The 14,210-nt window shown below is 40.7% G+C and overlaps 1 protein-coding gene across 1 annotated transcript in view; it reads right to left on the bottom strand.

Moving 5' to 3' along the window:
- LOC122798760 (zinc finger protein 501-like) overlaps positions 1–14,210 on the bottom strand; it is a gene marked incomplete at its 3' end in the record, with an annotated part of 94,032 nt that overhangs the window by 16,863 nt on the left and 62,959 nt on the right. Inside the window, exon 3 of the mRNA XM_044067865.1 lies at positions 1,802–1,924. Coding sequence (XP_043923800.1) covers positions 1,802–1,924 — 123 coding nt within the window. The remainder of the gene's footprint in view (positions 1–1,801; positions 1,925–14,210) is intronic.

Below are 14,210 nucleotides of genomic sequence, written 5' to 3'. Positions count from 1 at the left end.
TGACGCAGATCCTGGTTATACAAGGGTATGGGTAAGAATACTAGGGTACTTAGTGACACAGAACCTGGTTATAAGAGAGTTGGGGTAAGTAATGGAAAGAGATGGATAAAACGGGAAGGTTAGAAAGAAAATGAAATGTAAGGTGGGGACTAAGATTGGAAGATAACTGAGGAGGAATTGCATAAAGATTTGTTGTATAGTAGAGGTGGAGGTTAAAAAGGGATAGTGGGTATGAGCTGTCATAGGAAAACTGAGTTCCTTTGGTGAGGAGCATGTGCATGACCACCTGTGGTTTAAGTATTTTATCATCTATATAATTTGAGATGAAGGATTAAACTAGTAACCACCCTGTTTTATTTTCACTTCATTACACATCTAATAACTAACCAGAGCACTGATTTCTTCCTTTGTACTACAGCCTACTTTATTAAACAGATAAATATCTTAGCCATTTTGTGCATCTCAATGCCCTCTTCAAGTCAGTTTCTTTTACTGAATCCCATACAGCCCATTTTTTTTAACGGTTTCCGATTTCGAAATTATTTCACTTCTATATTTTTAAACACTGTAATCACATTTCCACCTCTCTTATTGATGGTTTGTCTTTAATTTTCTAGTCCTGTTCTTACTAGTTCTGTCTTTCTTAGTCACTACTGACACTAAAGTTAGCAATGCCTTCACCTCTTTAATGCATGCTCTTTTACACAAACTCAGCAAAATCATCTCTATACTTGTGGTATTGGTCCTTTCATGACCTTTCTAGACCTTACAGGGAAACCATCCACCTTCTTGCCTTTTATAGATGTTATCAGTTTTTCTTGCCTTTGAACTGCACACTGGTGTTCCTGGTTGATCTCTATGCTAAGGTTAGCTTTTCTTCAAAGTATAAGACCAATAGTATTGTTCAAATCATTTTGTAGCAAAGTAACTCCACAGATTCCAAAAATATATATACCCCCTAGAACCTCCTTCTTGACCATGACATCTCTAACCTATGGCTTTTCTGCAGGAATATTTGTTCCAGTCTCATAGGTGTGTAGAAATACTTGTCCACACATTTCCATGCAATAATTCTACGATTTCTTAATTTAAATGCATACATGGGATTAAGACAAATTTCTCCTCATTCACTCCATGCTCTTTTTACCCTTGCATCGTACTGTTTTCTCAACTCTAACATTGCCTTATATGCCGCATTTATTACTCTTTTCTGTTGTTCCATTCCTGCTCTGGCCTAAGTTATAAAATTTACTACTCCTGGCTTAACCAAATTATCATCTAACCTCAATACATCTTCCTTGAGCTCTAACATTAGACCTGTATATGCAAGCTGATTTAAGTTCAATAACCCCAAATATTTGTAGAGCTTTATCCCATAGGTTCATAGGTTCATAGGTTAGTACTAAGCTAACTGCCCTTGCGAGCCATTTTAAGCCTAGCCAATTATCCCTTGTGAGACTCAAACCCTGCACCTTGTGTTTGTAAGGCAAACACCTTAACCATTAGGCCACCCTCCCAACCCCATGATGTTGCCTGATCTCCTTTTATCACCTGTTCCCAATATCTTAGTTCTTTGTTCTATGTTCTCCAAATGCTCATTACATATTCTTCTTGTGATACACAGCGTTATCTAGGGGTGTTGGTCTGTTTTTTCCAAGGTCTAACTTCTTTTAATGTAAAAACTTGCTTAACACTTTTATGAATATAAGTGTACAGAATACTCCCTCCTGTACTTCCTCCAGACTCTTAATTTACACTTAATTGAAAGTTTTAACAAATGGAATATATTTCATGTACTTACTGCTAATTCTGTTACCAGGAAGCTGATTTTGTGGTAAAGTCATTCCTGTGTCACCGATACCAGATGGAAGCATCTTATCTTTCAAAATAAGTGACCAAAGGTGGTCCACTGGGATGTTATAACCTACAAATTAAAATGAGACAAAATTTAAAGATAAACTGTATTTTTCCAGGAATACTTAGCTATCTAAAGGGTTGTTCTCAAAATACAGCTGAAGGAAAATGATAAAGCAAGAACAGAGACACACTTTTATCAAAAAACTTGCATGAATACAAGTCACCTCAAGTAATTTCCATATTGTTAAACTTTTAGTATATGTGTATGTGTGTATGTGTGTGTGTGTGTGTGTGTGTGTGTGTGTGTGTGTGTGTGTGTGTGTGTGTGTATCGTGAATTTTATAGTATTTGTTTTTGTAGCAGTCAGTCAAAAACATACAGCTCCACCAGGATTTATTACTTATTTATTACATTTGGCAATTCAACAAATACAGTGATATAAATAACCGTTTCAGTCTGACCCAGAGTCAGCTACATAAAGAAAATAAACTAAGTGCTGTATAGTACAGAAATATATAGTGAAAACCACGGGAAAAGAAAATCTCAACCTAATAAGGGATCAATGTACTCGTTAAAGTACACTAGATAAAGAAACACACACAAAACCAAAACATTTTGACACTGTGCCAATGTTCAACCAAACTTCTGTCCTGAACCAACACCCTGATGTCAGTGAAACTGTAATCTGCAATGAGACATGAAGGACATAACTATTTCAGAGTGGTGTTAGAGTTCCTTAAGTAGCACCAGGTTCAATACTTACCTTTCTCAGCAAGGTGTGCTGCATGAAGTTTGTGTCTGAAAGAAATAACACCTGAAACAGTCATGATATTTGCAGGAAGTGTATTCCAGACCGAGGGACAGGAATGGAGAAAGTCCCATAACCAATACTAGTTTGGTCTCAGAGAACAGCTAGAAAGAAGACAGGAGATTCATGTTTAACTACAGAAGGATGAGAAAAAGTAATTGTCCTAAGATGAATCATGGGTTCAAGTGGTCAGCATATATCACAAGTGACTGATCTGTAAAATAGGAAGCATGGGGTACATTTTGTTCACTTCTTACAGAGAAAAGAATCCATCTACCCACTTCTGGAGATACGAGAAATGCATTTTGATAAAAAGATTATCCAATGCAGTTCATCAAACACCTGGTAGGAAATGCCTACATAAAGCATTGCTGACACCCATTGGTTTCACTGGCTTTAGGTTCCAAGATTTGTTTGCATTCTAACATACTCCAAAGCCTTGTTGAACACCAAATCAACTAGGACTTCATTTAAAGAATTTGGTTAAGCCAAATACAGCCTGCTCTATGCAGCTTTGAATGTGGTTGTACAGGTGTTTTTCTGTACGGCTCAGAGTAGGCATCTGTGTCATCCGGGTTTGGAGAGACTTGGAAGTTCAATAAGCTGTCATTTCGGTTGATGTAATTGGCCTTAACAAAGTTCATAATGGGTTTGGAGTTTAATGGGGTTCTAGGTTAGGTTTAATACTAAAGGAGATCATTTTGTGGTCAGATCTTACCAGGGAGGATTTAATGCACAGGAAGGAACATCATCACCCCATGTTCAAGAGTACTAGGTCAGGGTATTTGTACCTCTAGTTGGGGAGCTAACTAGTTGTTTCACAATGTTTATGCTGATGAAGTCCAAAAACATCTGAGCAAATGAATTACGGGTCATATGAGTCTCCCAGTTTATGGAGGGGTAGTTGAAATCACCAAAAAATATGGCATTAGGCTGAATGTTAAAAGATTCCTGTAGGTTTAGGTAGGAGGGGTGGTTTTCCAGACTCATCTTAGGGGATATGTAGCTAGCAAGGATATGATAGGGGTCATACCAATAGTGAGATGGGCATGGAGCAGCTTAAGGGAGTCATGTTGTTGGTCCAGTCTAGCAGTGTACTTGTCCTTTATGAACACTGTGACACCCCTTCCCTTTGTTTTATCCTGAACTGAGAGGGATTGAAGTGTATGAAAGGCATTGCAGCCTTTGATAGTCAGGGTGTTTTCTATGGTTCTGAACCATGTCTCCATGACTGCACATATGTCTTCATTCTCCACAGTAAGGAGTGCTTCCAAGGAGTGCATTTTTATTTAAACTCCTAGCACTGAGCAGCAGTACATTTAGGTAGTGGTAAGTAATGTTTGTTACGTTGGAGTGTTTCACAACTTGGCATGGCCTAAAAAGGCACTATGAGGATAGCTGTCTTTACACACAGTGCAGACTGGAAAAGTTGTTGACCGCAACTGAGCTCAGAATATAAGTATCTTGATTTTTTTTGATTATTTTTTCAGATTACTGTTTTTAAAATTTAATATATATAAAGCACTTTGTCTTTTCAGTATCTTCACAAATCCTTATCTGTTTAAAAACTTTCATTTGTCTCTCTAGTGCTTGCTGTCTGTAGGCTATTTTGTCCCACCCTCCCTCCCTGTTCTTGCTCTTATACTTGGTGGCTTTGCAGTTGCCCGCCCCTAATGTGACACACCTCCCAGTCTAGTGTCATTAGCTTATTCTGCCTAATACAGAGAGAACATTTGATAAGGCCTTCTGTTCCTCCTTTTTCCCTTTCAAAAAGTAAAACAAAACTTTTTTTTTTTTTTTTCTCTTTCGCCTGAACCTTCTTGTGTTCTGACTGTCCTTCTCAAACATTTTGGAAACATACAGTATATTTCAGAGCATTTGTTATAACTGTATTTGCTATAACTGATTTAAGTATTTTTTCTGGCTTTTTGATTATTTACTGCTTACCGACTGCATTTTCGCCTGTTTATATAGCCCTGCATTCTATTTAAACTGTTTTTGTGTTGATTAACTGTTTTGCACTTTTAAAAAGTTATTTGTTGCTTAATTTTACCTGTAGGCTAACAAACTCAAGTGCGCTAGCCATTTAAAAGCATTTTTAGCATTTACTGTCTGTTTTTCCTCTGTTTTCTGCAAAAAAGACAAAAACAAAAAAAAAAAATCTTGTTTTCCCGCCTTACTGAACTAGAATAGTCCAGTCTTCAGAGTTTGCTGATCTCTGGGCTTTGTCTTGGTTCCTGTGCTATTCCATATCCTTATTTGGATAAAAGGAAGCTTCTTTGTTCACCAGTGGGAGTGGGGAGCACTGAGCAGCCTATTTGTCCCTAGAGGAGTGGTACCAGCCAGAAACTTGTAGTCTATTGGCCATTTTGGGTCAATTCCTAGCTCTTTTCAACCCCCTGCTATAAAGCCCACTTTAGCACACTTTTTCGCTTGTATTCAACTCAGCACAGCTCCTCGTGGTGTCCTGCAGAGTTCTACAAGCATCAGAGAGCAAAAGAGTGACTTTTTCCTGATTTAAGTATTTTTTTCTGGCTTTTTAATTATTTACTGCTTAGCGACTGCATTTTCACCTGTTTATACAGCTCTGCATTCTATTTAAACTGTTTTTGTGTTGATTAACTGTTTTGCACCTTTAAAAAGTTATTTGTTGCTTAATTTTACATGTAGGCTAACACACTCAAGTGCGCTAGCTGTTTAAAAGCATTTATAGCATTTACTGTCTGTTTTTCCTCTGTTTTCTGCAAAAAAATATCTTGTTTTCCCACCTTACTGAACTAGAATAGTCCAGTCTTCAGAGTTTGCTGATCTCTGGGCTTTGGCTTGGTTCCTGTGCTATTCCGTATCCTTATTTGGATAAAGGGAAGCTTCTTTGTTCACCAGGGGGAGTGGGGAGCACTGAGCAGCCTATTTGTCCCTAGAGCAGTGGTTCCAGCCAGAAAATTGTAGTCTATTGGCCATTTTGGGTCAGTTCCTAGCTCTTTTCAACCTCCTGCTATAAAGCCCGCTTTAGTGCGCTTTTGCGTGATTTAGCGCGGAGTTGCCCATAGAGCACCATCGGGCAGCGCCGGTTAAACAAGGTTAAACTATTTCTGGCTCCGTAAAGTCTGCTCTTCAATTTTTCCCTTAGAACTTCTCTACTTGCAATCTAAACAGTCTATTCTCTATCTCAAAAGCTCAGCACTTGCTCCTAAAGCATTTTTACATAGGTAAAGTACTTATATACTAAACAAAGTACTACATTAGCCTAGAATCCCCTTGAGTACCCATTTCCCTATAGGTCCCTTCTGTCTCAGTTACACAGCAAACTTTTTCACTTTTTCTAGCATGTCGAAGGGTCAGTTGCTAGCGTCCTCTCCTGTTCAGCTGGTGAATCTTGGCATCTTGAGGCAATGTTACAATTGCCTCATGTACACAGACAACCCACTCCTTCTCCCACAAAACACAAATACATGTGAGAGATGCAACTATATAGCCAAACTGGAGGCTGAGCTCTCTCAACTCAGGACTGGCAAGACCAGACAGGAGGAGAAGGAAACCACGCACACCACAAGCCCAGTTTCACATAGAACTATCACAACTGCAAAACAAACACATAAACACACAAAAACATACTGGAGGCACTGATCAAAAATCTACCAAAACTACAGAGGCCTCCAAAGCAGACACTCAAGCAACTGCCACCTCAAGACATAAGACATGCAACACATAGTTCTCAAAGTCAGTGTGCTAAACAGTCACAGCCCTTAAGGCCAAACACAATGCCAGACACACTTGTTATAGGCGACTCCATAGTCAGACACACTGACATCCCACTCACCAGACTGAACAAAGAAAAGATCACAGTAAGCTGCCTGTCGGGCGCTAGAATCCACCACATAACACAAGCACTCAGGTCACTCCACAGCAAGTACAAGTATGACTCAGTCATTGTCCATGCCGGTGTGAACAACCTGAGACGTACCTCCCTGGACTACATGAAAAGAGACATAGAGGAGCTCTCAGATTATGTAGCCCAGGCCGGTATGACCCTGACCCTGAGCAGTATCCTACCCTCACCAAGAATGATGCCACAATACAGAGACAAAATGATCAGCTTTAATAATTGGCTTAATTACTGGTGTCATTCTAAGGGGATCAATGTCTGTCTGCCTGGGATGACATGTTTGACAAGCCACGCTGCTTGAGGGACGGCTTGCACCTGTCACCCCTGGGCTTCCGGATATTGGCAAAGGCTCTTGCCACCCCCATAGTGCCTTTTTTAGGCAAGGCTCAAATGATAAACCTACCGCCCTAGAAAACAAAAATGGAAAAAAACTAAGGGTAATGCTGCTCAATGCCAGAAGTCTAAACCTCAAGATGCATGCCCTCTAAGCCCTCCTCAGTATGGAGAACATTGATGTCAAGCACCCCAGCACTATCAGGTTATACCTCATATCATGCGTTCCGGCCCCAAAATCCGGACCGAACCACAAAAGGAGGAGGAGTATCCATATTCATAAAGGATATCCACACCTCCAGGTTAGTGGCAACGCACGAAGCATCGGAGACCATCCAGGTGCAATTAACAATAGGTAAAACTGCCCTACAGTTTGTAGCATGCTACAGACCACCCTCTCAAACTCAGGAAACCCACACAGCCTTCCTGAAGACACTGGAGAGTATGAATGTCTCTCCAAACACCATCATATTGGGTGACTTCAACTACCCAAACATAGACTGGGAACATTACTCAAGCCCCAACACCCTAGCCCAAAAGTTCCTGGAGTTCATAAACTCAAATGCTATGGAACAACTAGTCACCATTCCCACAACAGGAGAAAATATACTAGACCTGATCATCACAAACATGGGGACAAATTGCTCCACACCGGAAGTATATCCCTCATTGGTGAGATCAGACCATAAATTAATCTCACTGGAGATCCACATCCCGCCCAACCCCAGCAAAAAGGCCACAGTGAAGAACTTCTCAAAAGCAAACTTCACACTTCTTAAGACTGGAGTGGTATCCTTCAAGGCCCCCGAGCCAGTGGAAACCTCAACCCACGCTGCTGAAACCCTTACAAATGCCTTCTCGAGCACCTCCAGGAATGTATGGATCAAGCAATCCCTAATAAAATCAAGACCCTTTCCACCAAAGGCAGGCGCCCAGTCTGGTGGACCCCAGCCATAAACAAACTCTACAACAAGAGGAGAAAGCTACTACATGACAGAGCAAAATCCCTAAAAGGGAAGGCATCTCTGATCAATACTAGCAAAAACTACGATCACTCATAAAATCATCCAAGGCCAACTTTGAGAGAAAAATCGCTAAAGACACAAAAGACAATCATAAGGCCTTCTTTAGCTATGTTAGAAACCTGGGTGGAAACTCCCAGATATGCTCAGAATTAGTCCAAAATGATACAAAATCACTGAACCCACAGACATTGCCAACATACTGGCAGACAGGTTCAGTGCAAATTTCTCCCCTCCCTCCCCCCAAAAGGAGAAATATCTATCCTACGATAGTCTAGCCTCCCAAACATCTCAGATGCCCAGGTGAGAGCTGCTCTCTCTAAAGCAAAAAACACAGCATCAATGGGACCGGACGGTGTCCCCGGCTGTGTGCTACACGAACTCAATGAGGAACTAAACCCACACATAAGGCTGCTGTTTAATCTTAGCCTTACTACAGGATACGTACCCAAAGAATGGCGTACGGCAACTGTGGTCCCACTCCACAAAGGCGGTGCTTCTACGGACCCTGGAAATTATCTCCCCCGAGCCTTGTCTGCAAAGCTATGGAGAGGATCATAATGGGACTCATAAATAAAGACATTGGGGACCTACAGACACTGGATCCTACCCAATTTGGCTTTGTCAAGGGCAGATCCTGCCTCTTGAACTTGGTTGACTTTTTTGAAACAGTCACTAAGGCCATTGATGAGGGTAAGGCAGTTCACACAGCCTACCTTGACCTAGCAAAAGCGTTCGACACAATACCCCACTCGGGCATCATAGAAAAGCTCACCAGCTTAGATGTAAACCCATATGTCACAAGATGGGTTGCAAACTGGCTCAAGGACAGAACCCACAGGGTTAGAGTTGCTGGTGCCATGTCAGACTCTAAGCTGGTCACAAGTGGTGTCCCACAGGGCTCAGTCCTGGGCCCCCTCTTGTTCGGCATTTATTTTTCTGAAGTGCAGGCAAACATAGGGGGATTGTGGCTGACAAAATTTGCAGATGACTGCAAACTGGACACCATAATTGACACTCCATCAGACACAGACATCCTCCAAGGTCTCATAGAAATGGATAACTGGTGCCAGAGCCATGACCTTAAGCTAAATGCCAAAAAATGTATAGTCATACCCTTTGGGAAAAACAAGGTAACCCCTAATTACCACATAGGTGGTAATCCATTAAACACGGAAGAAATTATCAGGGACCTGGGGACCCAAGTTGACAGTAACCTCTCTTTTGACACTCACATTGCCAAAGTGGTTAGGAAGACCTTCTACATTGCCCACCTGATCATGAAGGGATTCACATCCAGATCAGGAGAGGTCATTGTACCCCTGTACTCTTCACTTATCAGACCAACGATTGAGTACAACGCCCCATTCGGAATGTACCTTACCCGACACCTGCAGCAGTTGGAAAGACCCCAAAGGTTCCTCACCAAAAGGATAAAGGGGCTCAAACATATGTCATACGCTGCCCGACTGAAGAAACTCCAGCTCTATTCAGTCGCATACCGTCTGCTCAGAGGCGATCTGTGCCTGACATACAAGGCCATGTCCATCCCAGAATTAATGGACATGCTCTACCTCAAAAAATCCAAATCCACCAGAGCCACGAGAGCAAGAGACTTAAACCTCAACACGGATATAAATAGGACGTGCTGGAGGGACAGATTCATCACCCAGGGACTCCCTACACTATGGAACAGAATCCCAGTCCATGTGAGGCAGAGCCCCTCACTGACTCTGTTCAAGAGAAATCTTGATGAGTGGATGGGAGATCGTAGGTTTACCCCGGGAATCATCTCTGTGTCACTGCTGGACAGAGACACAGCAAACTAATGGGTATAGTATTCTCATCCTAAGGGGTGGTGAAAGCCACACACACTCTGGCTAGGCTTATAAATGCCCTAGGGCAGATAGCCTAGTATGAACCTATGAACCTATAATGTTTTTGGCATTAGTGGTGACAAGTGCAAACCATCTCTGGCAAAGCATCATGGCTTGGCAATCGTGCCTCCCCAGTCCGACAGGCATTGGATCCCCTTGTTGTGACACCAGAAACTAAGCCTATTGTTGAAGTCAATTATTTTTTGCTGGTAATGTGGCATCATTATTGGTGAAGATAAGATGATATTCAGGGCTAGATTCATACCCACCTAGGACACATATTCAGAGAGCTCCATCATGTCTGACTTCATATAGTCCAGTGAGGTATGTCTTAGGTCATTTACGTCTACATGCACTATGACCACATCACACTGGTACTTGTGGTTTAAAGACCTACGTGCATGTGTAATCTGGCAGATCCCGGCTGCAGACAGACAACAAACTGTGATCTTCTCCTTGTTTAGCCTGGAAAGGAAAGGGGGGACATCAATATGTCTTACAATAGAATCCCTGATAACTAGAATGTGTTGCCTTAAGGGCTTGGAAGCGGAGCTACTATGGTTTTCAGAGTTATGTGCTGTGTGAGGTGCTGTCTTTTTTGAATGTGTGCAGGGCTGCTGAGACATGCTTTTAGGAGGCCTTGGAAGTTTGGGTAGATTACAAGTAAGTACCTCTGCATATGTGGGTCTGTGTGTTTGTTACTTAATGTTGGTAGTGAGCGTTTTGGGTGTAATGCTAACAACCTGGTTTGTACTTTTCATGTGTATATGTGAGGGCTTTGCCTCCAATGACATTGTGTATCTACATATCTCACACACTGAGCTTGCCTGTTGTAAAATTAAATGGTTGTCAGTGAACATAAGGCAGTCACTACACTGTTTCAGGATGTCCATATCCACCAGGCCAGAAACAGAGATAACAGAGAAGCACCTATCCATTATTTTTGATCCTTAGCAGATGGGAAGGAATAAAGAAGAGGCACATAAAGGTCTAAGTGAGAGTGTTTAACTGCATAATATTACATGACCTGTATACTGTTAGATGACTTGTAGTGGTGCTGCCCTCTGCACAGACTGGCTGCTCTTTGAGTAGCTGTGTACAATGGTAGACTATGGAAAGTCTTTCTCTACAGGATTTTAAAACTGGAGAGGTTTGCTTATATACAAGGCACGGGTTGCAGTATTTGTGCACCGCTCAAATGTGAGGCCTTTATACCGGCAGGATGAAAGACTTTTACACAGTTAAACCCTCAGGCCAATCTAAAGCTAAACACACAATAAGCCTTCCATCAGCAGTTCCCAACTTGGATGGGTTGAATCATCCCTCTGCTCCCACCAGTGTGAAAAAAAAACTCAATGCAAATGAATTGTTTTTCAGCTCAAGTGCAATAACAAATATTTTACAACAAAAGGCAGAACTCCTTCACTATCAGGAATCCTTGGAAATAAGTTCACAAACTCTGTGAAATGTTCACAAATTCAGAAAAAAAATCCTGACTAGGAAAGAACTGTGTATTTTTATATTAGATAAGCATCAGTTGAGACAATATTATAGAAAAAGTGGCACAAAAACAGAATACAAAAGACCAGTTTATAAACATAACAAGGATACAAGTTAAGTTGAATAAAATGTTATGTTCATTAAAAGTGAACCTTGCTGAAAAACTGAAAAAAACATGTTTTTCAGCAAATCTTGAACTTTTTCTGCATTACTAATGCCCCTGTATCAAAGTAAATGGTTACTGTTATTTTCTAAGTGGTCATACCCCAAAAATGACCTGAAGGAGGCTGCCATGGCTAGCATGACCATGTTTTACAGTCAATGTCTTTGCATTCCTGATGTCATGTTAAGGGGAAGAGAAAGACAACCTTATGATGAGGGGATCATTTCCAGTAGGTTTCTCTCTCATCAGTTTACAACATTGCCTTGACTGCCTACTTTGCACTGTCAGAATCAACTTGCATTTTAATTACTTTGGTTCCTTTGATTATTATTAGTTAATTATTATTTTCAAATTAACAACTGTAGTTCAGTGTTGAAGTGTGCAAAATCTGACCCCTGTGATTAATGGGTGTTACTTGGGATGAGATGGTTTGTGCTGCATTTGCAGTTTTAAATATTACAGGTAGAATTAGGGTCTTTGATGTTAATATTCTTGTTCAAATTCACTGACTTTTCTCAACAAAACAATGCAATAATGCTGGATAACAGATAAGCAAACATAATTACTAAATGATGTTGTTCTGTATATAAAGCATTTAGTGTTGGATTACAGAGAAGACTTTTTGGAAAGAAAAAACTTGACTTTTGGGTGGAGTTCTCCTTTCAGACACAGTTTGAGTTATTAAGGCACAGTTTGAGTTATTGGTTTGGAATATAAATAGGCATGTTGGAAAAAAAACAGGAAAAGGTGCTTCGACACTAGAAGGAAAAAGTCAGTGTAAGGGATCCGAGATGTACTGAAGGCTTCAGTATAATCTGTACAGATTTATTATCCCAATGCAATATCATTTTGCAGAGCTTTAGCTCAGGAGACTATTACAGAGAATGGTCTGACTTTGCAGGTGCAGAGTTGAGTATGGTTCTATGTTCTTAATTGACATGTGAGCGTTTTATAACTTTTTGTCAGTGCATATTTTCTCCATCTGTTCTGCTCCTTGCCTCGTTCATTTAGCGTTGTTGCACGATTCCGTTTTTTTTTTTTTTTTTTTAGAACTTGCTTCCTGACTGCTGCAGCCAATCAGGTCCCTTGCTTCACTTGAAAGCTGCACTCAATCAGGTCTGCTTCAGTGAAGCTAGGGACCTGATTGGCTGCAGCAGTCAAAGACGCAAGTTCCAGTTTTCTGATCGGCTTTACTGCAATCTGTGGTCTTTTGGGTCAGTTCTATGGATTATCGGCATTAGGCATACCTCTGAACTGCCCAGTTTTTTAATAATGTCCACATTTTTGCTTCATATTTTTAGTTTGTTCTTCATAAAATTTGTGGTTTTCTTCACTAAATAATGGCAGACATTTACGTTTCAGACTTTATATCCTTCAGAAAATGCAGGCTAAAGCAAAGCCTGAAAGCAGTTTGTAACTTTATATGAGCAATATTTAAAAGTGTCCCTATTTTTAAGCCTTTGTACCCCCATTATTTTTGGCTTTGTCCAGATTTTTCACACTAACAGGCTGAGAGGTGTGGTTTGAGGATGGATGGAGAATGCAAGCTTTTCTGGAAAGACTGTGGGACCAGCAAAGCAGCTGTATTTTAACTGCCCTTGTGAGGGCAATTTCTAAAAGATCTGAGAAACTGTCCTTTTGAGGGAAATTTTAAAGGGCTGAACTGGTCTGGTCTGTGTGTAGAAGTAAGAAGATGATTAATACCTGCCTTGCAGTAACTGCAGAAAAGGTAAGTTGCTGGGTTTATTTATAACTTTATTTTTTGCTGGGGGTGATAAGGAAACCTATGGAGAGGATTGCACAGCTTTTTTTTTGCAGAGTTCTTATGCTAAGATGATTTTTTTTTTTGTGGGGGGTAGACTTGTGGTTGTAACAGTTTTATTTTACCTTTGGCCAGAATTCTTCTGCTAAGAGATTGAGGAAGGAAGGCTTGTCTGTAATTAATGTTCAGATCTGAAGTAGTTTTTTAGCTAGTCTTACATAAGAATATTCATTAATTGTTTTGTGTACAATTGTGCTGAAATATTGGTAGTGGGGGGGGCAGTGGCTGTGAGAATGCTGCAGAATGTACAGATGTTTTAATGTATACCAATGCAAACCCTGTTCTACTATTACGTTTTATGCATACCGGCAATGTTTATAACTATGCCTGATGCTACACCTTTGTTCTATGATCATTTTTTTATTGTCCACAATTATTGTGCTGACAGGTTGGGAGGGGAGTTAGCGGCTGTGAGAATGTTGCAGAATGTACAGCTGTTGTTTTAATATATACTAATGCAAACCCTGTTATACTAATATTGTGTATTCCGGCAATGTTTACAGCTATCCCTGATGGTACGCCTTTGATCTATGATCATTTTTTGCTTTGTTTGGAGTTATTGTGCTGACAGGTTGGTGGGGGGAGGGGATACGGGCTGTGAGAATGTTGCGCAATATTCAGATGTTTGCCTGGTATTTGCCTCTTTTCCTTGAAAAATGTGGGGTTACGCAATGCATTTTACTGCAAAAGCTGTTATTCCAGCATCTTTGTTTACTCATAAACACATTGTTTTTTAATGTTATGCCTGTGTGTTTTTATTTTGCTTTCACTTCATCCAGATTTATTGTGCTGAGACACTGGGGGGTAGGGGCTGTGAGACTTCTGCAGAATGTACTGATGTCTTAATGTGTGCCAGTGCAAACCCTGTTCTACTATTGAAGTTGATCATAGCAAAGTTTCAAGCTATCCCTGATGTTACACCTTTGTTCTGCCATTTTTTGG

This window comes from Protopterus annectens, chromosome 3.part1, assembly GCF_019279795.1.
Source record: "Protopterus annectens isolate FY-2018-M chromosome 3.part1, PAN1.0, whole genome shotgun sequence".
NCBI lineage: Eukaryota > Metazoa > Chordata > Ceratodontiformes > Protopteridae > Protopterus > Protopterus annectens.
The sequence above is the reverse complement of the archived record's forward strand: the minus strand, read 5'-3'. Positions and strand labels throughout refer to the sequence as shown.